This window comes from Triturus cristatus, chromosome 9, assembly GCF_964204655.1.
Source record: "Triturus cristatus chromosome 9, aTriCri1.1, whole genome shotgun sequence".
In the NCBI taxonomy this organism is placed as follows: Eukaryota; Metazoa; Chordata; class Amphibia; order Caudata; family Salamandridae; genus Triturus; species Triturus cristatus.
Genome location: NC_140592.1, coordinates 999459988 through 999484042, shown reverse-complemented (window position 1 = coordinate 999484042; position 24055 = coordinate 999459988). Strand labels below are relative to the sequence as shown.

The window sequence follows — 24055 nt, the reverse complement described above, 5'->3', positions numbered from 1 at the left end:
ATACACACACCTTCTCATGATTTCTCTCTCTCTCTTTCTCTCTCTCTCTCCCATTCACTCATGAGATCTGTTGGTGTCACTTTCTCTCTCATTACTCAGTAACATAACTTGCTGTTTCCTTTTTCTGTTCCCTTTCTCTTATTTATTTAGTTGTTGCATCATTCTTTTTCTTATTCTCTTTTTCTTACCCAATTGCATACTTGCTTGTTTAATCAGTAAAGAACGTGCTTGCTCTTCTCTTTCTCCCACACTCATGTGATAGCTCTAACCTTCTCTCTCACTCTCTTTGACACCCTGCCAGTTTTTCAACCTTTTACTCTCTGACTCACTCTATCTCGCTCACTCTTTCCTCGGGCACTCTCTCAAACATATTTCACTAATTCTCACTCTGCCAAGTTCTCACATTCACAATCTCTTCCCCTTTCACTCTGTCAATCACTCCTCTATATTATCCTCTCACTCACACGCAATCCTTCTCTAATTAACTTTCTAATTAGGTTTCTCTTTCTGATTTCCTCACTAACGCATATTATTTCACTCACTCAACCTCTGTACCACTTTTGCACACACAGCTTCCCTCCATTATGCTTCAATATACCCACTGATTGGCTCATTTCTTCTCTCACTGACGTGTTCTCACTCCAAATCTACCACAAGCGACTTTTCATTTGCCTCGGTAGTAAAATACTATAGATGGGCCTCACTTAGTCACTTCCCAAATTAAGGGGCATATTAACAAGAGCAGTATCGCTGCTTTAGCGGCACTTTTTGCCGCTAAAGCGGCGATATTTTTATCACCCTATTTACAAGGTGGTGCTAACATGCATTAGCGCATGTTAGCACCCGTTTTCCCGACGCCTCGCTTTGCATCTCTAATGAGATGTAAAGTGGGCGCCACTGGGCATACCCCTGATGGACTACCTTGTAAAATATCGCTAAATGTACATCACGATATTTACAAGGAGGCCCACTCCTTTTAGCAGACGTCAGTTTTTGGCAAAAACAGCGATTTTCGCCAAAAACTAACGTCTGCCAAAATGCTGACTTACCTATACCTAACAGTGGGGGTGGATTATGCTGGTACGAACACAGGGTCGTATCAGCAAGGTTATCAACGTTTTCCATGGAACATCGCTGGAAAACCAGTGATGTTCCATGAAAAACACTGCTATCGCTGGAAAATTATCGCCATTGTGCTATGCGTTGTTAATACAGCGATAGCATGGCGATAATTGCCAGCGATAGCCGGCGATAAATATGTTCTCGCTAAGAGCGGCCAGCAATAATTATCGCTGCCGCTTGATAATATGCCCCCAAGTTCTTAAAAGCAGAAATGAATATGTGAAAATATTATCTTGCCGTTGTCCTAGTAATGAAAAATCAATTTTCTCTTCAGTTCCTGGTGACTTCGTTGGAACTTATTACTGTCCCGTACCACATTCAGAATGCCCTCACTTCCAAAAGCTTGTACCATATGTAATTTTCAAACAGCTAAAACAGAGTAGAGTTCTGCACAATCACTTCAGGGGTCTTGTGAAACCACACTCTAGGCGCTAGCTGCCTCTTCTGTTCCTTCTCAGACAGATCATAGTAGAGGCACCGTGCCTTTTACGGGAAAGATGGGGTTTGCCTTGGAAGACACAAGGTTTCAGATCTCCCATAAGGTGCTTCCACTACCCTTTAAGGGGCCACAAGTGAGGATTTAAAGAATGATTACTCAGACATGAGCATCCTACTTTCGGCAGACACCACTGTGAGCTAACAAATACATTTCAAGTCAGATTGGATTTTGTTTTGTCATTTTTAATGCTAATTAAGACTTCTATTGTGGTGAGTGGTGTCAAAAGCACATTATAAGATGGCTGCTTTCACAATGCAAATGTCCTTATGTCCTCGATATATCAAAGGCCCCTCTTTCCACTCTTAATAGATGTGATTTACTGACAAAGCATGCAGAGTTCCATTTAGGTACTGGGACAGATGCATTAGGAGAGGTTCGATTCCAGCCTTTTATCCAGGTTAAAACCTGCATTTGAGGTCTACTGCATGGGAGAGTGAGGTCAAAGAAATGAGGCAGAATAATTAGGGATATAGCACTTGAAATACCAGTCCTCCTCCAAATAGTTCTTTTTTGACCACTTCTAATGTATTGACAAAAAAAGCTAACTGTCTGCATGTTTACTAATCTTTGTCTTCTCTGTTTTCTCTCCCAGGAGGTGAATTAGTTATCCCTGTCCTCGTAGATCACCCTCTAGATCTCCCTCCTATAGTTACTCGTGCACCCTCCATTACACTCCCCCCTACCTTTCGCCCCCTCCTCACCATTGTTGAGACCACCAAAGAGTCCCTGTCCATGACCTCTGAGGCGGGGTTACCTTGCTTGTCGGACCAAGGCAGCGATGGTTGTGATGATGATGATGATGGCTTGGTGATATCTGGGTATGGCTCAGGGGAAACCTTTGACTCTAACCTGCCCCCTACTGATGATGAAGATTTTTACACCACCTTCTCCTTGGTAACAGATAAGAGTCATTCCACATCAGTCTTCGAAGGTGGCTACAAAGCACATGCGCCCAAGTGGGAAGCCAAGGACTTTAGACCTAACAAAGCCTCCGAAATGGGTAGGACTACCACGTCTGTGCCCCCTGAGCTGATCCGCTCCACAACTTCGTCCTCATCCCGGATGGTCCCCAAACTGCCAGCCGGCAAAATGAATAACCGTGATCTCAAACCCCTGCCTGACATAGTTCTGCTCCCACTGCCCACCACCTTCGAGGTAGACAGCACCAAGCTAATAACTCCCCCCATGTTCCGTAATGTGCCCACAGCAAACCCCACGGAGCCGGGAGTCAGACGGGTCCCGGGGGCCTCGGAGGTGGTCCGTGAGTCCAGCAGCACGACGGGGATGGTCGTCGGCATTGTGGCAGCGGCCGCCCTCTGCATCCTCATCCTCCTGTACGCCATGTACAAGTACAGGAACAGAGACGAGGGCTCCTATCAGGTGGACGAGACGCGCAATTACATCAGCAACTCGGCGCAGAGCAATGGCGCATTGGTCAAGGAGAAGCAGCAGGGCGCCAAGAGCGGCCACAAGAAACAGAAAAACAAGGACAAAGAGTATTATGTGTAAAAAAAAAAAAGAAAATCCTATTTCTGTGTGAGCTCCTGCATACCTGTGAGACTGAGACTCAACGTCAGAACTGTTGGAAGGTGTGTTCAGGAGCTGTGGCCAATGGGGAGGGGTAGGTAAAGGACAAGCTACAGCCCCCAACTGGGATGTTTCCAGCCACTCCCGAGAGTGGAAACTTTTGCCTACTGTAATATAAAAAGCACACTTAAAAAGCTTTCTCTCCTAGAAGGCACAACAGTAGTTTCCACTCAGCGTACCTAATATTTCCATCAACTCCATCGTCGTGGTACAACAGGAGACCTCGGTGATGCCGAGCAGAGTGTCTGCAAAAAAACAAAAACTTATATAACATCAACTGAAAAAAACTATATAAAACAATGTTTCGTGTGGTCGTTTGACTGTATGGATACTGTTTTCCTGGTTTCCAGATTCAATGGCAAAACAAAATTTGAAAAAAAAACCACGAACAAATGGACAAAGTTTAGGAAAGAAATCTGGGGCGCGCCCAGCCGTGTTGATCTTGGAGTTCTTCTGGTTGAGAGAGAAACAAGACAAACAAAATAAGTTAATGGCCTTTCTTTGTGGGTGTGGTGGAAATGAGGAGTGGACAAACGAATGAGATGTAATATTTCCGACAATAGACTGTTGCCATATTGCGAAATTCATGGTTATGTTTTCTTTACATATCAGGTTATGAATGGGTTATTTGGGGATACATATTTTTTTTCTGAATAACAAGATAAAAAAAGACATCTCTTTGGGAATGGATCAGTGGGTGAGGGAGAGGCTGGTCCTGGAACACAGCTTAAAACTCTCACAGCAGGCTCTTTCGGTCTGTCTGATCAGGGCTATTGGCTATATTGATGACATTGCTATGCATTAACGCAGCCAAAAACAGTGGCAATGGATTGGTAGGAAAAAAAAACAGAAGGGGGGAGACAAATACCCCTATTTTCTTGGGGTTTCTGGTTTTGTGACTTTAGTGCTTGCATGAAAATAACGAATTGCAAATCAGTTGGGTTACGGAATCTGGAAAAACTTAAGTGGGGAATTAACAATGCAACAAACCCACCGGTGTCACAGAAGCCAAACATTTCATTAAAATATATATACTTGGGTTTTTCAGTACATTTTTCCATGTGTATTTTTTTAATTTGTAATCGGTCCGGAGACCCTTTCTTCGACCCCCCCCTCCCCCTTTTTTTAATCACCAAAATTTAAGCTGCTGTGACAAAATGAAATTAAAGAAAAAAAGTTTATTAATAGTATGATATATATATATAAATAGATATATATATGCAGATATATTTATCATGGGATTGTATGTTTGATGAATGACCAGGAATGGAACCTAGGCAACGCATCTCAATGGTGGAATGACGTTTTTGTGAAAATTTACAAAAAACCTTTAAATGTGAAAGTGTCAGGTTTCGAAATGTCACAGTTCTCTGTGTCAAAAAGCATATATAAAACTGAAAAAATACACACTTCCTGGACTTTGTTTACATATTTTCTTACATATTTTTATTCACTGGTGTCATTATAAGCAAAATCACAATTTGTACATATTGGTTTGAAAGCAGCAGTCCTACCTGAATATATTTTTCAACAACATTGTTAGGAGAAAAACTAAACCAAAGCATTTGCAAAGCGCCTCGTTTTAGAGAAATCTACTACATTTCTGAAGAGTCTTCAAAATACCACACAGCTTTCCAAAAAACCCTTTTGCTTAACAACTACCAGCTAAACAGTCTGAGATGCAAACACTCAGCAGTTCCTTTTGAAAATGTGAATGCCCTATCTTGAAAAACTATAGCCCTTCCCTAAATACCTAAGAAATAAATATCTTAAGTCTGTCAATTGACGAAGTGGGTCCTCAATAAACAATGTATATTGTTTACTTAAAGAAATTATATTGTGTATAAAATCGAGACAGTTTTGTCAGATCACCAACAAAAAGAGCCCAAAAATGAAAGTTTGCATTAAAAAAAATAATTCTGGTAGTACTGCTGCTGATTAGTATTTTGAGTTTATTTTCTTTGTCCAAATATTTGTGTATGAGATGACTCAACGGTGCAGAAAATTGACCTCCAGATTGACAGGCCGAGTCTTGTAATGTACAAAGTCAAAGAAGGATATACAGTGTTACTGCTAACCGTGAAAAATCAAAATGGTACAAAGGACTCTGGGATATCAGAAATGTACAATTTCATTTTTTGTAAAGTGAAAACAAATAAAGGCTACAAAAAAAATCAGCTGTTTAGATTTAGGAATCTACACCTGCTGGTGAGTCTGAGTCGCATGGAAAATTTGGCTTTGAGAACTATCATCAGATGCCAAGGAATTACATTTAAATCATAAAAACGGCCTTTTCAGAAAAAAACTGAGTGTTTGAAATTTGGGGGGGAAAAGGCTATCAGATTATTGGTTCTTTTTGAACAGAAATATATGGAGGGTTTCTTTTAACAGTAACATCCTCTAACTTGAGCAAAAAAAGCAGATTGGGTTTAAAGACAATAAAAAGATGAACTTAGAAAATTTAATTGGCCGGGAAATATATGAAGTTGACTATATCTTGATGTCTGTAAAAGATTGCTGTTCTTGAAGTCTTGGAGTCTTGTGAAATGATTTTCTGCTTTCTTCTTTTACTTTTATTTATTTTTTACATTTGAGGACAAAATAAACTGTTTCTGTTAATTTCTTTTGTGTATTTCTCTATTGAATACATTTTGGGAACACGTGCATCATTATTCTGTGTAAGCTAGAACATTAGTCCAGGTACTCTCTGGACAGAAACCTCGACAAATTTAATTTATCTTTTGTGATATTACTGCTATTTCTCTCTTATTTTCTTTTTTTCCCCTTTTCCTATTTTTCATATTTGCATTTTCGTTCAAGGATATGCTTAGCAATAAAATGTTCTTCCCAAAAGGAGTGGATGTCCTGATTCTTATTTCCCCCAGGTTTAAATGGAAAGAGATTTTCCTTCACTCCCCTTAGAATTATCAAAATAGAGGGGTAGTATATATATGTCTGAAGCTAGCATTCATCTACTTATTAGATGTGGCTTAATCTAGCCTTACATCTACTCATTCTTGAATTTTGAGGAATACATCACTCTAATACTCAAGAGAAATCTTTGTGGATTAATTCCAGTCTTGTGAACTTGTAAAAAGATGGTCACATTTTAGGGAAAACTAGGAGAAATATTCTTTATTTGTGACTTTTCTAAAACAATTACAACATCCAGCTTTACTCACCCATCTTTACATTTCAGACAGGTGTTTTAATAGAAAAAATATGATCAACTCATGATCATAGAATCAATGGTGATATGAAAAACTCTCTAATCATAGTATTTTATCAACAATGTGTTGTGTTCACATGTTTGATGTACACCCTTATTCTACACAAGATTTCACTTAATTACCAGTAGCCAGTCTGTGCTTCCACATAGACCGCACTTCAGAAGAAGGTCACATCTTGCCTCCAGATCTCCGTACCTAGAAATAATTTAGACAATGTGGCTTAATGAAGATGACATATTAATAGTATTATCGTATATGTTGTTGTCAATTGTTGTTCTTACAATAACAATTGCAGTTGTATCAATAACTACTAAAATATTAATAAAACTACTACTACTGCTACTGATAACAATGATGATTGTTATTATTCTTATTATAACATGTTAATGACAGGCACACACTGCTCATTACCAAGCTGTGAGAAAAGTATGGCTAACACCTACCTACCTTTAACATTATCATACGTAAACATTCTCAACGTTTCTCAATTATCATGTCATTTTTTTACTACACGAAGAAGTAGATAACATTTGTAAAACGCAGGACAAAAACTTGTACAATTGCTCCTTAAACAGGTGCAACATACATTAAGAGCACATATTGTAAAAGAATTTCCACTTAACTTTTGTTTAATCATCCATTATTATTTTCCTGACATGGCACCGTTTCCTGCCAAGTACGATAAGGACTAGTACACTTCACCACACTTTCTGTACATTTTCATTAGAATGTGTTAAAAATGAGTATATATATATATATATATATATATATATATATATATATATATATATATATATATATATATATAAAAAACACATGTTGTACACTATGAAGGGGTTGCGCACACAGCCACTGGTAGCAGACCCTTCAGCCAGCCCTTCATTTCCTGTAGCGTGACTGCTAAACGCGTTTCGAGCATGTAATGCTCTTGTTCACTGGCTCTCATCAAATGAAATATACAAAGCGGTTTGAAGTGGAACACTAATTTATTCAAATTCATGGTCCCGCCCATGTGGGCATAGCAGAACAGGACATGCTGGTCAATGTTGTTGCGCCCATAGTAGCTGACACAGTTCCGTCCAAAACCCGGTTGGGTACCACCTTGCAAATTGAAGAGTTCACCAAAAATGTCTTACGCAGGTGGGCACACGAAATGAAAGGGCCGCTTCCAAGCCCGCCAATGTAAATCCAGCAGCTAGGCCCCCTTCTCTCCTAGCAGCGCTCGGCATATCGAACGCCTTGGAACGCCTTGGATCCGCAGAGATGGCGGGGGGACATCCTCGCGGCTAGGCTGCTGCACTACACAAAAAACACAGGTTGCCCCTTCATAGTGTGATATCCTGTATTGGGGCAACCTGTGTTTTTATATATATATATTCAGTTAGCATTGCCATGAGTGCGTTTAACCTTTGCATGCACATTTGAAAATGATGTGTACTCTGTATGTATTCCTTTTGTAACATTTGCGCACATCAATCACACCTGCTGCCTTAGATTAAACATTTAAGAATAACTTTTGGTGTAGGTTTTCCAACATTACCTCCATTTCAAGGCCTAAGTGTGACTGCATGAGAATGCAAGAGTAGACGCAAAATTACACCTCTCATGACTAGTTCAAGTTAGAAGGAAGACAGATTTTCCAGCTATGCTCATGTTGTTTCAATCCTTAATGCTTAATACACCCCAGTTACTCAGTAAGAATCCTGGGTGTATTCAGTTGCTTTTCTCTGATCCAACATATTAATTGTAAATATATATATTTCATAAATTCACTCATGTCAATGCTGAATGGCTGAAAATATACTATATATTCACTGAAAAAAACATAGGTTTCACACACGTTATAGTTACGAATTAGCATTTAAAAAACCTTGCAAATTCACTTAAAAAACCATAGGTTTCACACATGTTATAGTTAGCTGGACATTTCACTCGTAAAAAACCAATGAAATTTCCCCGTTATAGTTAGTGCAGGCAACTATAACTCAAGCGACCGCAATCCTCTGCTGATGACGTCAGATATTACATCACTGTATTTAGACACGTATTTACCCATGTCTTCTTCCATTAATCTTTAGCTATACATGTATTACAAATATTTATTTTTCATAAAGACACATATGTCATCAGTGATGTAATATCTGACGTCATCAGCAGAGGTTTGCGGTCGCGTGAGTTATAGTTGCCTGCACTAACTATAACAGGGACATTTCATTGGTTTTTTACGAGTGAAATGTCCAGCTAACTATAACATGTGTGAAACCTATGGTTTTTAAAGTGAATTTGCAAGGTTTTTTAAATGCTAATTCGTAACTATAACGTGTGTGAAACCTATGGTTTTTTCAGTGAATTTGTACGTTTTTTTAAATGCTAAGTTATGTATTTATAAAAAAAAAATTTTCAGGTTTTTCACCGTGGGCGCACCGTGCGCGCACAATGCGCTTCGCGCACTGTGCGCGCGCTGTGGGCGCTCGGTGCGCTTTGCGCACCGAGCACCCACGGTTCACGGTGCGTGCCATGCGCGCGCGATGCGCGCACCTCGCGATTTAAAAAAAATAAAAAATTAAAATTTCTCCCTTGGGGGTCCTTCTGTGACCCCCTGACCAAGGCTGGGGGGTCAGGAACTGTCCACTCTGCCCCCTTTTCACGTTCTCCACCTTTTTTTTTCACCCCCTCAGCCTGCGAGAGACAAAATGGCGGCCAACACTTCCTGGTTTCGACCGATTCGAATGTTTACCGACATCTAACAACCAATCAGAATTGCGCTCGCGCACGGCAGGGTGCGCGCACAGTGCGTGCATGGTGCGCGCGTATAGATATTGATATGCTTTTAAATGCTATTTTCTCAGGAAATACTGAACGGATTTACACCAGACCTGCAAAAGGCACTTCCTTGACCTTATGGCTACCTCTCTGCCAAATTTCACGTAATTCTGTTCAGCCGTTCGAGCTGTAGCTGCGACTAAAGGTCCTATGGAAAAATGCATGGGGAAAACGTGTTTTGGGACCCCCCTTTTTCTCGGCCCCCACTTGACGAATCACCCCGAGACTTTCAGGGTAGGAGCTGAACGGAGCGCACCATTAGTTTTGAAAATTTCGCGAGGATTCGTCAACCGGCGCCAAAGTTATTCAAAATAGAATTTTTAGATCTCCTATGGAAACTAGGTTGTAACTATAACTATCTACTGGCGACCGCCAGTAGATAATATATATATATATATATATATATATATATATATATATATATATATATATATATATATATATATATATATATATATATATTATCTACTGGCGGTCGCCAGTAGATAGTTATAGTTAGGACCGAGTTTCCATAGGAAATCTCAAAATTCTATTTTGAATAACTTTGGCGCCGATTGACGAATCCTCGCGAAATTTTCAAAACTAATGGGGCGCTCCGCTCCGCTCCTACCCTGAAAGTCTCGGGGTGATTCGTCAAGCGGGGGCCGAGAAAAAGGGGGGGTCCCAAAACGCGTTTTCCCCATGGATTTTTCCATAGGGACTTTAGTCGCAGCTACAGCCCGAACGGCTGAACAGAATTACGTGAAATTTGGCAGAGAGGTAGCCATAAGGTCCATGAAGTGCCTTTTGCAGGTTTGGTGTAAATATGTTCAGTATTTCCAGAGAAAATAGCATTTAAATCAATATATATATCTGTACGCGCGCAGCGTGGGCGCTGGGTGCGCGCACCTTGCCGTGCGCGAGCGCAATTCTGATTGGTTGTTCGATCTTAGTAAACATTCAAATCGGTCGAAACCAGGAAGTGTCGGCCGCCATTTTGTCTCTCGCACTCTGAGGGGGTGAAAAACAAATGTGGAGAACGTGAAAAGGGGGCAGGGTGGACAGTTCCTGACCCCCTAGCCGTGGTCAGGTGGTCCCAGAAGGACCCCCAAGGGCCCAAAAACAAATTATTTTTTTTTTTTAAAAATCGCCGAGTGCGCGCACCCTGCGCATACCACCCAAACGGAAAAAATTCAGCGAAGTTCGCGCAGCGTGCGCGCACTCCGCAATTAATCGAAAAAAAAAAATGTATTTGGCCCTTGGGGGTGAAGCGCTCCGTGCGCGCACGGCACAAACTTTGTAAAGTGGCCGGGCGGTGCGCAAAGCGCACCGTGTGCGCACGGCATGACCTGCTTAAAGTGGGCGCGCGGTGTGCAAAGCGCACCGTGCGCGCGCCGTGAAAAAGTTTTGTTTAAAAAAATATATTAATAAATACATAACTTAGCATTTAAAAAAACGTACAAATTCACTGAAAAAACCATAGGTTTCACACACGTTATAGTTAGGAATTAGCATTTAAAAAACCTTGCAAATTCACTTAAAAAACCATAGGTTTCACACATGTTATAGTTAGCTGGGCATTTCCCTCGTAAAAAACCAATGAAATTCCCCCGTTATAGTTAGTGCAGGCAACTATAACTCACGCGACCGCAATCCTCTGCTGATGACGTCAGATATTACATCACTGATGACATATGTGTCTTTCTGAAAAAAAAAAAATGTAATATATGTATAGCTAAAGATGAATGGAAGAAGACATGGGTAAATAAGTGTCTAAATACAGTGATGTAATATCTGACGTCATCAGCAGAGGATTGGGGTCGCGTGAGTTATAGTTGCCTGCACTAACTATAACGGGGGAATTTCATTGGTTTTTTACGAGGGAAATGCCCAGCTAACTATAACATGTGTGAAACCTATGGTTTTTTAAGTGAATATATATATATATATATACACTCCACGAATCTCCACCATTTCCAGGAAAAACTCGGACGCCCAGATTGCTGCAAATAATTTTAATGGCAGGGTAACAAAACGACGCGTTTCGGCTTTATACCTTGTTCATGCTCGTATGTATACAAATTCGCCATGATTAAGAACACCTCCTCATCTCTGATCAAAAGACGGACTCACCGTACAAGTGCCTGTACAATATTGCAACTATTGCGGCCATTTTTTTACTGGTACAAATATCATAGTTGATATTATATATAGCGGCCTTAATGCAATAGATATCACTAAATAAATCACATTCTGTTACAAACTCAATTCACTATCACCATGAGTCCGATTCTGCAATTTATACAGCATATGCACATAATGTTGTAATTATATAAATAGCGATCACATCATGCCCAATATTTTATGACTGAGTGTTACAGATCGGGCTAGATCAAGTTTTACCCCATGTCTCACTAATCAAAATATATCGCTGTATATATCTGCTGAAATATGATGTTCCACCCCTCCGGGTATGTTCACTGGCACGTAATATAACCAATATTCTTGGCAGATGTTAGTGTCCTTCACCGGCCATCAATAAAGATACAATATTCAATCTATGTGCATGAAACTTTATTCCCCAAGTGGGTTTCAGCATATGGCGATATATATACAATACATTTCAATCTTATATATATACATATACTCATTTTTATTACATTCTGATGAAAACTGTACGAAAAGTATGGTGAAGTGTGCGTATCCTTATTGTATTTGTCAGGAAGTGGTGCCATGTCAAGAAAATAATAATGGTTAAGAAAACAAAAGTTGAAGTTAAGTGGAAATGTGTGCTTTTAATTGATGCTACAACTGTTTAAGGAGACCTTGCACAAGTTTTTGTCCTCCATTTTGCGAATCTCATCCACGTCTTGATGTAGTGGAAAATGTCATGGTAATTGAAGTCCTTCATAAACAACCATTAAGAATGTTTACGTTTGATCATTTTAAAGGTAGTTATGTGTTAGCCACACTGTTCTTGGTAATGAGCATCATATGCCAGTCAATAACATGTTATAAAAATTGAAGTCAGACACCTGAGCCAATGTAGTCTATGCAAATTTGTGCACTTATCCACAATGAAACTGAAGATTGATTATATTAAACCCACACACCCAATGTTACTCAAAATGGTTAAGGCCACTTCAAAAGACCCAAGTCCAGATTTAATAATGCTTTGCATAGGATTTGCGTTACTTTCGTAATGCAAACCCGACGCAAAGTTTGAAGATGGGATTTACTAACCAACTCAAATCTGGATTTTGTGTCAAATTTTATCCCAAGGTAATGCAAGGTTGTACAATGTGCTGCCTTACGTTACTTCACATGAAGAGGGCATTCCATGTGTAGCGCATGGGAGTTTTCATGCAACCACCCATGGATTTTGATACAAACATATAAATCTCTATCTGCAAAGAATGGTAGGCAGGGACTTGCCTCCTAGAGGCAGGTGCAATGAGAGGAGAAATGTTTTCATAGTGGAAGGGACAGATTCCAGTGCAAAACCAATGCTTTAAAGAATGCAGACACCCTTGCATTGCCACATGGTTGACAAATGTTCACCAGCGCATGGACAGAGGAGAACAGCACCACCATCAGAACCTCTGTTTTCAATCTCCTTTTCACGCAACGCAGTGCAGGTACTTAAGTTGCTGCAATGCTTTGCGTGACTTCTTAGTAAATTATGGCCCACAAAGTACAGAATCTCAAATAATCTTGGAACCCACAAAGAAAGCTTCAATCTCTTATTATCTGCAACTAACTATGGTGCTTATCATTGGACACTCGAATGAAATTCAAAATTATATTGACTCGATATCCAAAACAAAGTCGAAATTACACATAAGATTTCATTCCAAAGTCACAAAGCCAGTATAGCCCTATTGTAGTATACATTACGTACCTGTGTGGGATGCTCTGCTAAGAATGCACATTTGTCTGCAGTGGCATCTAATTGGTGTTTCCAGGGAGTGTCAAGGGAATGGTCCATATCATGTGAGCACCGACCAGAGGCTACAACCTTTTGTGGGTATTCACAACTTTTTTTAAAGCCAACTTTTAATTTTACACAAAAGCAATGCATGGACGTGCGAGGAACTCCTCCATTTTGGTTAGGAATTGTGCAAGAAGTGAAGACTTCACAAGAAAAATGTTTCTATTGTAAAAGGAAAGGAAATTAAGGTTTCCAGTAAAAGTTTAACAAAATCTCTTAACCGCTGCATTTGGATTTTCTGCTTTGCCTCTACGCTGCACTTGCACTTGAAGGGAAAACAAGCAAAAGAGTAGCAGTTTCCTCCCTTAGCTCGACTTTTGGCACCTCTGACCCTGTCCTCTCTACCCATGGTTAGAGAGATCAGAAAGGTAGTGATAAGATCAGAAAGAGAAGAGGGCTCAGAGAACCCTATGAGGGCCTAAAGGTGAGTGGATGAATCATCTCATCAATCTTGTGTGTCGTACAATTTCACTTCCACTACACATGTCATACTGATGAATTGATGTTTGTAATGCCTATTTAGGGATGTGGGACAAAAACACTTCCTGAACTAATCTGCCTGAAGAAACAAAGTGAACGACAAACCTGCAGGTATTACTTTTCAATCATACAGTAACATAACTTACTTTTTGGTAAGGTGCCTTTGGGTGCATTGTGGCTGCTGGTATTACAGCGCGCTGCGCTAGCATTATTTTAAATAATATCCCGTTTTTGTATTTTGGTTCTAATTATTTTGTATTGCCTTGCTTTTAACCTCCATCGTGTTCTGGCCCTATACTTGCACTATAATTGTGCCCCCACCGCGTTTTGGACGGATTATTTCACCTTCTGGTTGCCTGCTTGTGGCGCCGGTCGCCATCTTGGGGGGGGACTTCTGAATCACGCGCCACTTGCCTGAGCGTTCTAGCGCTTTGCAGGAGTTCAGGTGAGCTCCTATTTAAAGCTCACCTAGCTCGCGCAGCGGTGACGCGCAGCGGTAGCGCCTGACTCGCGCCGGAGTCAAGCCAGAGTCCTGCCCGTCTGCGCCCGTCCGCGTCCCGGAGGCGTTTTGGCGGCGGGTGGGGCCCTGGTCACCGAGACTGAGCTCTCTGGGCGCCCTGTCGATGCGGTACTCCTCTATGGAGCTGCGCTCCTTGCATGTCAGGGAGAGCTGCTGCCGCACTGTTTTTCCGGACCGCCATAGGGGCAAGCTGCGATGTCCGGGTTGTGGCTGGCATCCTACCCGGGTTCTGTCATCTACCCCGCCTATTGACATCGTTGGCGCTGAGTATGCCTGCATGTTGTTAAACACCAGGTCGGCTAGCTGCCATGCGCAACACATCTTTGAGCTCCTCGAGAGTGAGAGGCCACTCTGTCTTATGTTGACGGAGACTTGGTGGGGTGAAGCGTCTAATCCCGATGTGGCCATGGCCATTCCGCCTGATTTTGATATCTTCAGGAAGGACAGAGCAAAGGGCAGGGGTGGCGGGGTCGCATTGGTGGTAAAGAAGGGCACACTTTGTACCATCTTGCCTACTGAGGACATCCGCGGCTCAGAATCGCTGGCTTTTTCTATCGCGCTAGCGCCGCACCAATCAGTGAAGGGACTGCTAGTTTACCGCCCCCCCGGTCCGCTTGGGACGTTCTTTGCTGACCTCGATCTGGTGGTGGCGGGTCTAGCCCTGAGAGCAGAACACTGCTTATTGGCTGGGGACTTTAACATCCGGATGGATGATCCATCGGACCCCGCCGCTATTAAGCTCTTGGAGGCTATGACGCCGCTGGGCCTGACCCCACATCTACAGGGTCCGACCCACGAGAAGGGGCATACCCTAGACCAGGTTTTCTCGACGTCCCCGCTGGTAGTGAAAGAGATTCTCCCGGTCCTGTGGTCGGATCATTGGCTTGCCAAATTTGTAATCAGTGGCAAGCTTAGGGCGTCGAACCTTGTCTCACAGCAGAGGGGACGAGCCTGTAGAGCATTTAGCAGGGTGACCCCTGAGATGCTGGCCCAGGCTGCTGCGACTCACCCTTGCCCTCTGTCTGGCGAGTTAGAAAGCGACTTGGAGGCCCTGCAAAAGTGGCTGACGGAGAGGCTGAATGACCTGGCCCCTGTTCTGCCCCCCCGCTCGACATCTAAGCGGGTCTCGGCCCCTTGGTTTACCACGGCTCTGTGGGCTACACGGCAGCAGTGCAAGGTAGCCGAAAGGGCCTGGCGGGCACATTATGACAGCAAGGACAGGTCTGCCTACAAGGCTGTGGTTAAAGCTTACCACCGCGATATCCGCCTCGAAAAGAAAGCCTATTTCGCGGGGAGAATCGAAGCAGCTTCGAACTCCAGTAAGGAGATTTTCACTATTGTTCGAGAATTCATCTCACCTCGGACCATCGCCTCGGAAGAGGGCCTTGTAGAATCCTGGGCAGCAGATCTGGCGTGCTTTTTTACAGGCAAGATCAAACTCATCCAGGACTCCTTTCCTTCGAGTGGACCGGTCACGTTGCCGGTGCCAGAGGCGGGTATGCCCCCCCCAGTCATGCAGGGCGCCATATTGGCTGAGTTTCCATCTCTGCCAGCTTCCGCCTCCCTTGCGCTCATGGGCAATTTAAAATCTGGGTCTCCGTTTGACCCCTGCCCAGCTAAGCTTCTGGGTAAATTGGCGGAGGTGGTTAATCCGCTGGCTCACCCTCTTCTCAACCTTTCGTTGAGTTCGGGAGAGGTGCCGCCATCATGGAAGCAGGCAATGGTCATCCCGTTGCTTAAAAAGCCGGGACTTGACCCGAAAGCCCCAGCCAATTACAGGCCTATCTCGCTGCTGCCGGCTTTTGTAAAAATCTTGGAAAAGCACGTTCAGTCGGTGCTCTCCAATTTTTTGGAGTCTCATGAGATCTTGCACGACTCCCAGTCAGGCTTCCGCTCAAACCGCAGCACCGAGACCGCGCTCCTTGAGGTTTCGGAAACCATCAAAGGGGTGCTGGATTCCGGGGGCAAAGTCATGCTGGTGTTGTTGGACCTGTCGGCGGCCTTTGACACCGTCCCCCATGAGGGCCTGCTCGCAAGACTCTTTGAGATTGGCCTGCGGGGGACGGTGCTCAAATGGTTTTCTTCCTTCTTGGCCGGCCGCCGGCAAACGATCTGGACATCATCTGACACCGCTGTAATGCCGCCTTTGGGAGTCGGGGTCCCTCAGGGCTCTATATTGAGCCCGACCCTCTTTAATATCTATATGACCCCTTTGGCGGCGGTGGCGGAGTCTTTTGGTGCCCGGATCGTGTCGTATGCCGACGACACTCAGCTCCTCTTCTCATGTGAGAGGGGTGCTGACTTTGACGGGGAGAGTATCCAGAATTGCCTTGGGGCTGTGTTCGCATGGTTCCAACTGCACAGCCTCAAGTGCAATTCCGATAAATCGGAGGTACTCTTCTTCGGGTGCGATTCGGAGCCCAGCTGGCAGGCCTGGTGGCCCATCGACATGTTCCCTCCGTCCGGCTCTTCTCCCATGGCTAAAAACCTGGGGGTTAAGATGGACAAGGGGCTGACGATGAAAGCCCAGATTCTGGGGGTAACCGGCACCTGTTTCGGCCTGCTAAAAATGTTGCGGAAGTTTCTGCCTCTCTTGTCCGAGGAGCACAGGAGGTTGACGGTGCAGGCCCTGATAGGCTCCAGGTTGGATTATGCCAACAGCCTGTACCTGGGCCTGCCAGAGTATTTGCTGCAGAGGCTTCAAGTGGCACAGAACGCGGCGGCCAGGGCCATCTTTGGCCTAAGTAGACGCTTCAGCGCCTCTGGGTTGTTGGTGACGCTACACTGGCTACCCATCCGCAAACGGATTGCTTTTAAGGCTCTGACCTTGGCCTATAAAGCTCTCCATGCGGTGGGAGCTAAACATCTTCAAAAGAGACTCACTTTTTACCATCCCACTCGTGCGTTGAGGTCGGAATCTTTACTTCTTGCGGCTGTTCCACGTGTGAAGAGGGCTCGCCTCGGGGGCCGCTCCTTCAGTCTGCTGGCCCCACAGATGTGGAATTCCTTACCGCTCCCTTTGCGGGGGGCGACTACTCTTTTTGATTTTAGGAAAGGCCTCAAAACCTGGCTGTTCTCTCAATAGGTTTGCTTGTAGCCCCGGTTCTTTTGTGGACTTTTGAACTGTTTTCTCTGTGTTGTGTTATTTTGTAACCTGTTCACCTTACCTAAAGCGCCGGGATTCTCTTTTTGAGTAACCGTTGCGCTATACAAAAAAATAAATAACATAACATAACATAACATAACATAATGTCTGATTCTAAAGTACAGGTTCACCCAGATTAGTATATTGGTGCTGAATAACAGATGTATGTTGTTACCCAACCGAATGATCCTAATTTTAATTATCTTGGAAGGATGAAGGGCTGAATTGACCCACTGGGATTCGAACCTGTGATCATGTAATTCAACAGAGATTCCTGTAGTGGATGCATTAGACCTTCAAGCAACCAGAGCACATTTCTTAGTGTAGTCCTCGAAAAATCCAGCATTAAATGTACAGGAAGCTGATCACAGCAGAGCTTAGCGATGGTCAGCTTCATAATAAAGTGTGCTATGCAAGTGCTTGGGATACACACAAGCGAAAGAGTACACATTGAGAGTCAAAGGAAACTTAATTCCTACCCATCAGACTAAAAAACAACTACTACAGTATTTTAATTCAAATGGAATGTTTTGACAAGCCAAGAACATGTTTTGGAAATGTCTCTGGAGATGATATAGTTGAATGAAAGGGGGAAGCAGAAGCATTGGGTATTTGGTGGTATGCTTCCAAAGTACCACAGAGGAATCCTTGTCTCTAACGGCAGTTTGTATTTACACAACCTCTACTATGCCTTTGTTCCGCAATGTAATGCCTCTACTAAGGAAATGAAGGGGTCTGTCTATGTATACACTATTTTAGGAATGTTATGTTATGTTAAAAGCTTTTATAGAGCATGCAAATATCAAGAAGTGCTAAGACAGACAAAACTGAGATGTGTACTGTAAAAAAAGTGCATCTTGAGTAACTTTCTGCAAGTCAAAGGATTCTCCTTTAGTCGCCGATGACCAAGTAGGGTATTTCACAGCGCAGAGAAGGAGCGTTGCCTGATCTCATTTTAACATTCCTTGGCAGAGTCAACATGCATGCTGCAGCTCAGTGCAAATCCCACACTGGGAGATGGATGGTGATTATATCCATTATAAAAGAGGAGCCATCCACAGGATCCTTATGCACAGGCATCGAGTCTTGAGGGAGATTCGTTTCTCAGTAGGGAGCCAGAGTAACTGTGCTAGATGGTTTGAGACTGAAACATACACAGGAGTTCTCAGCATCACTTTTTCTGCCATATTTTGTTAATTTGACACCAAGAGTAATGTTGCGAATGCTTTATTTTTCCATATATACAAAAAAGTGGGATGGATAAATATCTGTAGAATGTAGCTAATGTTAAATGAATATGTTGAATTAGGGATTGCATACCATGGATTTAATGTGTATTCCCATCACAATAACCATTTTGTGATATTTATGGGATAGTTATGGGGCGAAAGGAGAAAATTCTATGCGGAGTGGTTCTTGTGAGGTATTGAGGGGCAGATTTACAATCCTCTTGCACCACTTTTGCGTCACTTTTCCCATGTTAAAAGTGACGCAAAAGTGACGCGAGGGGCTTGTAATTCTGCCCCTGAGTGTTTCCAAATCATCTGTACCTTGCTAGGTGGTCAGAGAGCTTCTAGCTTTCTGTGATGCCTTTCACATGTATTTAGCTGGTAGTGAAGCAGTAGTTTGACGAGTTAACCAGGCACCTGTTCATGCTTGACCTAGTGCACAGGGAAGAGGGTTTTGAATATTGCTCTTTGGTTGGTCGTGAACCAGTGCCATCCATGCAGGAGTAATGTTGTCTATCGTTTACATATCTAATAGATGAGCGGTTCCAAAGCTGTGGTCAGCAGACCCACAGGGGTCCCATGACAAATTTCTAGGGGGTCCACATGCAGCAGTTTCAAAAGCACTGCAAAGTTCCATGTATAATCAGCAGTTTTCAGGCAACAACAAAAGTTTCAAGATAACTCTTGTGATTAATGTACCTGCGAGAGAGAGATGGGAGTTTTGTCCAGTGACAACTTAGTCTCATCTAAGGTAACACAGAAGGTTAATGTGCCTGCTGCAAAGAATGTGTACCTTGCATTAAAAAGAAAAAAAACTATATTTTATGTGCATAGCTCTGTGTGTTACTGCTATTGTCAGAGAGATTCTGTTATTACTATGCAGTTCATAAGTTACAATCGCAATCTAAAATCTAGCACAGTGAGCTATGAACTGCCATCAAAGAGCTGTGTGCAAACTGCATAGTACAAGTTAGTAAGTTATGTTTTTATCCCACTCTTTTATTATCCCACTGTTGCTAAAAAATGTTTGAGTAGAAATACATTTTTATTTTTAATGTCCATGCTATCCACCGTGTTATGTTCTGAATCCTGAGTTTGTGCTTCCCCAGACCAAGCACTCTTAAAAACTACCTACCAGTATGGATGATATGTGAATCCTACACCTTGTAGTCCCCTTTACTTTATGTAACTTTTTGTATACAATGATTTACAGACGTATGATTCATGTGTGTGATGTAAACTGCTCTGACACCCTACACTGGTATGAGAGGTGCTATAAAACAAATGAAATACATTTGTCAGAGGGGCTATGGAGAAATAAGAGGCACTGTTGGAGGGTGACAGTGAGGAAATCACCGAAGAGCCTCAGCAAAGATTGTCTTATCCTGGTGCACAGTAAGGTCATCATTTACTATGCTTTAAAACCTAATTCAATTCAATGTATGATGACAAATATGTTGTAGAATGCACAATTTACCCCAAATTCTCCTGGGGGGAGAGCACCCTAAATCCCCCTTTGTAGTGGTCAGGCTCACTTGCTGCACTTGGTGTGCATTGTACAGGGACTGGTCTGACAACATTTGCCAGGGCTGCTTTAGGTTTCCAATCTGGCCCTGGCTGGATCAGGAGCCTTGTACCACAAAATAAAACCGAACATTGAAAAGGTAGTCACTGAGATGCAGCCCCAACCTTTCAATTAAAAGTGTTTGATTTTTGCAAATTCTTTCAATAATAAATAATAAAATCTTTAGTAATTCGAGTATTTGTTTGATGTGCACTTGTTGGTGCAGTTTTTGAAAATTACTATTTTAATGTTTGAAATATAAATAGTAGGAATTGCTTGGGGGTCTCCCGGCTTCCAGTAGTGACTCACTGGACATGCTCATGCTCAGAAGTTGAAAGTTTGGGAACCACTTTAATAGATAATATAAAGAAAATGGTGGCTGGGTAGATACTGCACACACACACATACCCAGTGTCAAAAGTAACAATAACAGATAATACAGTTAATACAAAATCACCGATTGAGTGCTCAAGGGGAAGGAAAACAACCATATTTGCTTCAAGAAAGACCAATTTCATGGCAAATAAGGTCAATATCCAAGCACTCTGACACAAATAAAAATCCCACTCTTCTGTGAAAAGGCTTCTTGTGTTATTTATTCATTAACCCAATTCATGGTATCGATGTTGTACTTTTTGCCACAGACTAGCCAACATGTGTTTCATCTCTGGGTAATTGTTTTCCAGCTGAATTCCTCAGGGCTAGAACAGTAACAAACATAAACATTACAGTTCAAGCAATCTTCAAAATAATACAAGGATAATCTCCACCATATTCCCTATGACTAAAAGAAATAGTACACAGAAGTGAATATTAGAGAATCAAATGGAAGAGGAACTGTGCGTCCCACATATGGAAATTAACTAAGAAAGCAATCCATATTGATAACAAAAATATCCAAGCATAATATAAAATAAAAGTAAAACAAGGTACCCAAGTGCATTACAGCATAGGTAGTATTTCTTGGTATGGCAAACCAAAACAATTGACATCCACAAAACAAGTCTTTAAACAGGTAAACCGAAGAATACAAAAAAATAAAAGAAACCTACATTTTCAATCAACAAAGTAGTGGCAAAGAAGTGATACTAAGTCAGACTCATAGCTCACCTGATAACAGATAAAAATTCAGATCACTAACATCTGATTCCAAACGCAATTAGATGATTCCAAACGCAATTAGATAAGTATACACTGTAAATTAACAACAAACTTCAATTTGATTTGAATAATTTCTATATATATATTCAACATATATAAACCTAAAATGTTCACGGGACAAGTAACCAAAAGCCTCTTAACACCAAGTGAAGCCATTGCCCGACTTAAGTTCACCTTATATATGTAATTTGAATTAAATGGAAAGAATAACCCGAAAAGAAGATTTATGCAAAGTAGCCACATAGTATATCTTAGACATGAAAGGAAAGAGAAAACAAAGGGGCATATCATCAAGCCCCGGAGATAAAATTATCGCCGCTTTAGCGTCTGTTTTCGGACGGAAAGCGGTGATAATTTTATCGCCTAATCAGCAAGGTCACGCAACCGCGTGAATCCTTGCATTATCGCCCTTTCCCCCAAAGCTCATCTTTGCATCTATAATGAGATGCAAAGTGGGCGTTCCTGCCCTGACATAACCGGAGAAATGTCGCTATGCGACATTTCTCCAATTATCAATGGGCACGCTAACCTGCAGAGCGACAAGCAAAGTAGCGATAACCTCTGTTATCGCTACTTTCCTCACGCCTGCTTCAAAACTGACTTAGCCATGATATCCTATGTAAGGTGGATATCATGGCTAAGTATGCCTTGCCTATAAGCCAGCTTTCGCCATACCTTGTGCGATTATCGCTGTATTTCCAGCGATAATCGCACAATTGGCAGCTTGTGCTCTGAATTTTATTGCTTTGGAGATAAGCGTTGCTGATAGAACGCTATCTCCGCGATAAAATTTAGAGTTGGCCAGCAATAATTATCCTTGCGCTAAGAGCGCTGAGCGATAATTATCGCATGGCCTTGATGATATGCCCCAAAATTTCGAATATCCAACAAACTGATAAGCATATCACAAGTATGTAACCATATGGTGCTTTAACACCAAGTCAAACTATCAGATTCAAGGCTCATCTTACATATTTGAAGTAGCCAAACAATCTATAAATTTTATACTCAACCTAAAGAAAAGGGAAAATTAAAGTTATGTATCTCCAACAAACTGATCAATGGGCCTACAAGATCATACTATATAATAGTAGTGAAACAAAATTCCAGGGTCTGAAATTTACACAGCAAAAGAAAATATTAGATAAACAACCTTATTTTGAATAGGCCTGGGCAGACCTCGCAGAGTTCTGCTACATGGGATTCCGTGAAGCGGAATTACGTGGGTGGGTGGGTGGAGCTGCTCAATGCACCTGTTTGTGCTACGTTTTGACTTTATAAGAGAGAAATGTTTGTCAATAGCTTTGCTCACAATTTTTGAATGTATACGTCTGTGAATTACGTTAAGCGCACACATTTATTGTATGATGTATATATAATACCTTTTATGTACAAAAAATAAAATAAAAATGTCAAACCATACAACACAATCTCCTGCCTTACACTTTATCTTGGGGGAACACATAAATATACGAATATGGGGCCCATGGTAACAACAGTGTGCAACTTGGTATAATTTTAGAAACATAACACTGGTCATGCATTGACCATTTGAGAAAAGAAAGTGAGACATTTTTCCTGTAAAAAGACCCAACATCCATGGTATGGGGAATCACTTAGACATATATTAACTATTGATCCCGGTCCCCTAGGTCCTAAACCGGATCACTCTCCATTTAGACAAACACATGTTTTGACATTCCGGCAGAACAATTAGTGCTCTTTGCGCTCGATACCGCACGATCGGTACCACGCGGTATGCATAGGCATGGCCATTTTGTTTTCTGTTCTGTGCATGGTGCTGGGGCTGTTTTTCAATCTACTCTTAATATTTTCAATCCTCCTCTTATCCGACTCATTCACCCCTTAATTTCCCTTATTGTATCAGTGTGTGTTTTTTTGTTTAATATGTATTTTATGGTTTTGTCATTTCTTTGTGTTTTTTGTGACTTTTTTTGGTTTTCCCTTTAGGTCTTTAGTTTTTCCTTATTTCCTTTTCCTATTTCTTCTTTTAGTTTTTTTTACCACCCAGCACCATGGCAGAGCAGGGCGAGAGAGAGACTGGAGGTGCCAGGGCGGCTGCTAGCCGCACACCTTGTGGTCGTAGGCACCACCAAGGGGTGCAGTCCCCTGCCATTTACTCAGAGGTGGAGGTGGCTGCACTGGATTTTATGTGCAGCACCACCTCTCCCTATGCTGGCAGTAGGTACGGCCTGCAGGAGTGTTAGCTGCTGTGAAAGAGAGTCCGACACAGTTCTAAAAACTGATTCTCAAAAGAAAAATGATACCGTATTGCCAAATTGGGCGGTGGATCTGCAATCTTCATGGATTGTCCGTCAATTTTGGGTGCCTGACTGAGGCGGTCCGGTAAGTTAAGTAGGAGTGCTATTGGAGCTTTAGCCTTTTGTGCAGAAGAGAAGCCGTGCTGATTGTAAAACAGAAATAATATTGTAGAGTCAAGGAGAAGGACAGAACAGAAGGTAAGCTTCTTGAGAAGTGTACCAAGAAGACTCAGAGAGGCAGAGCAAGAGTATAATCTGCTGCAATAACTTATTTTATAACTCATGTGCGATCGATTAACTAAGAAGTAAGAGAAAATTACAACCAATCACAGACAGTTGCTGCATGTTCCAGGCTGATCAATCTCACAACTGTCATCATACATTTAGCCAAGTGCGTGCATAATGTGAGGATGTTATATCACATCTGTCTCCAATTATTTACA

The 24055-nt window shown here is 42.2% G+C and overlaps 1 protein-coding gene across 19 annotated transcripts in view; it reads left to right on the top strand.

Annotated features, from left to right (window-relative positions):
* The window catches only part of NRXN3 (neurexin 3), a 2213138-nt gene extending 2207092 nt beyond the window's left edge, over positions 1-6046 (top strand). For 11 of the 19 annotated variants that reach the window (XM_085626623.1, XM_085626628.1, XM_085626620.1 and 8 more), the window contains one exon: positions 2214-6046. In XM_085626623.1, coding sequence (XP_085482749.1) covers positions 2214-3130 — 917 coding nt within the window. In that variant the 3' untranslated portion in view covers positions 3131-6046. The remainder of the gene's footprint in view (positions 1-2213) is intronic. The other 8 variants (XR_014968865.1, XR_014968864.1, XR_014968862.1 and 5 more) reach the window with 2 other exon arrangements.
* The last annotated feature ends 18009 nt before the right edge of the window (positions 6047-24055 follow it).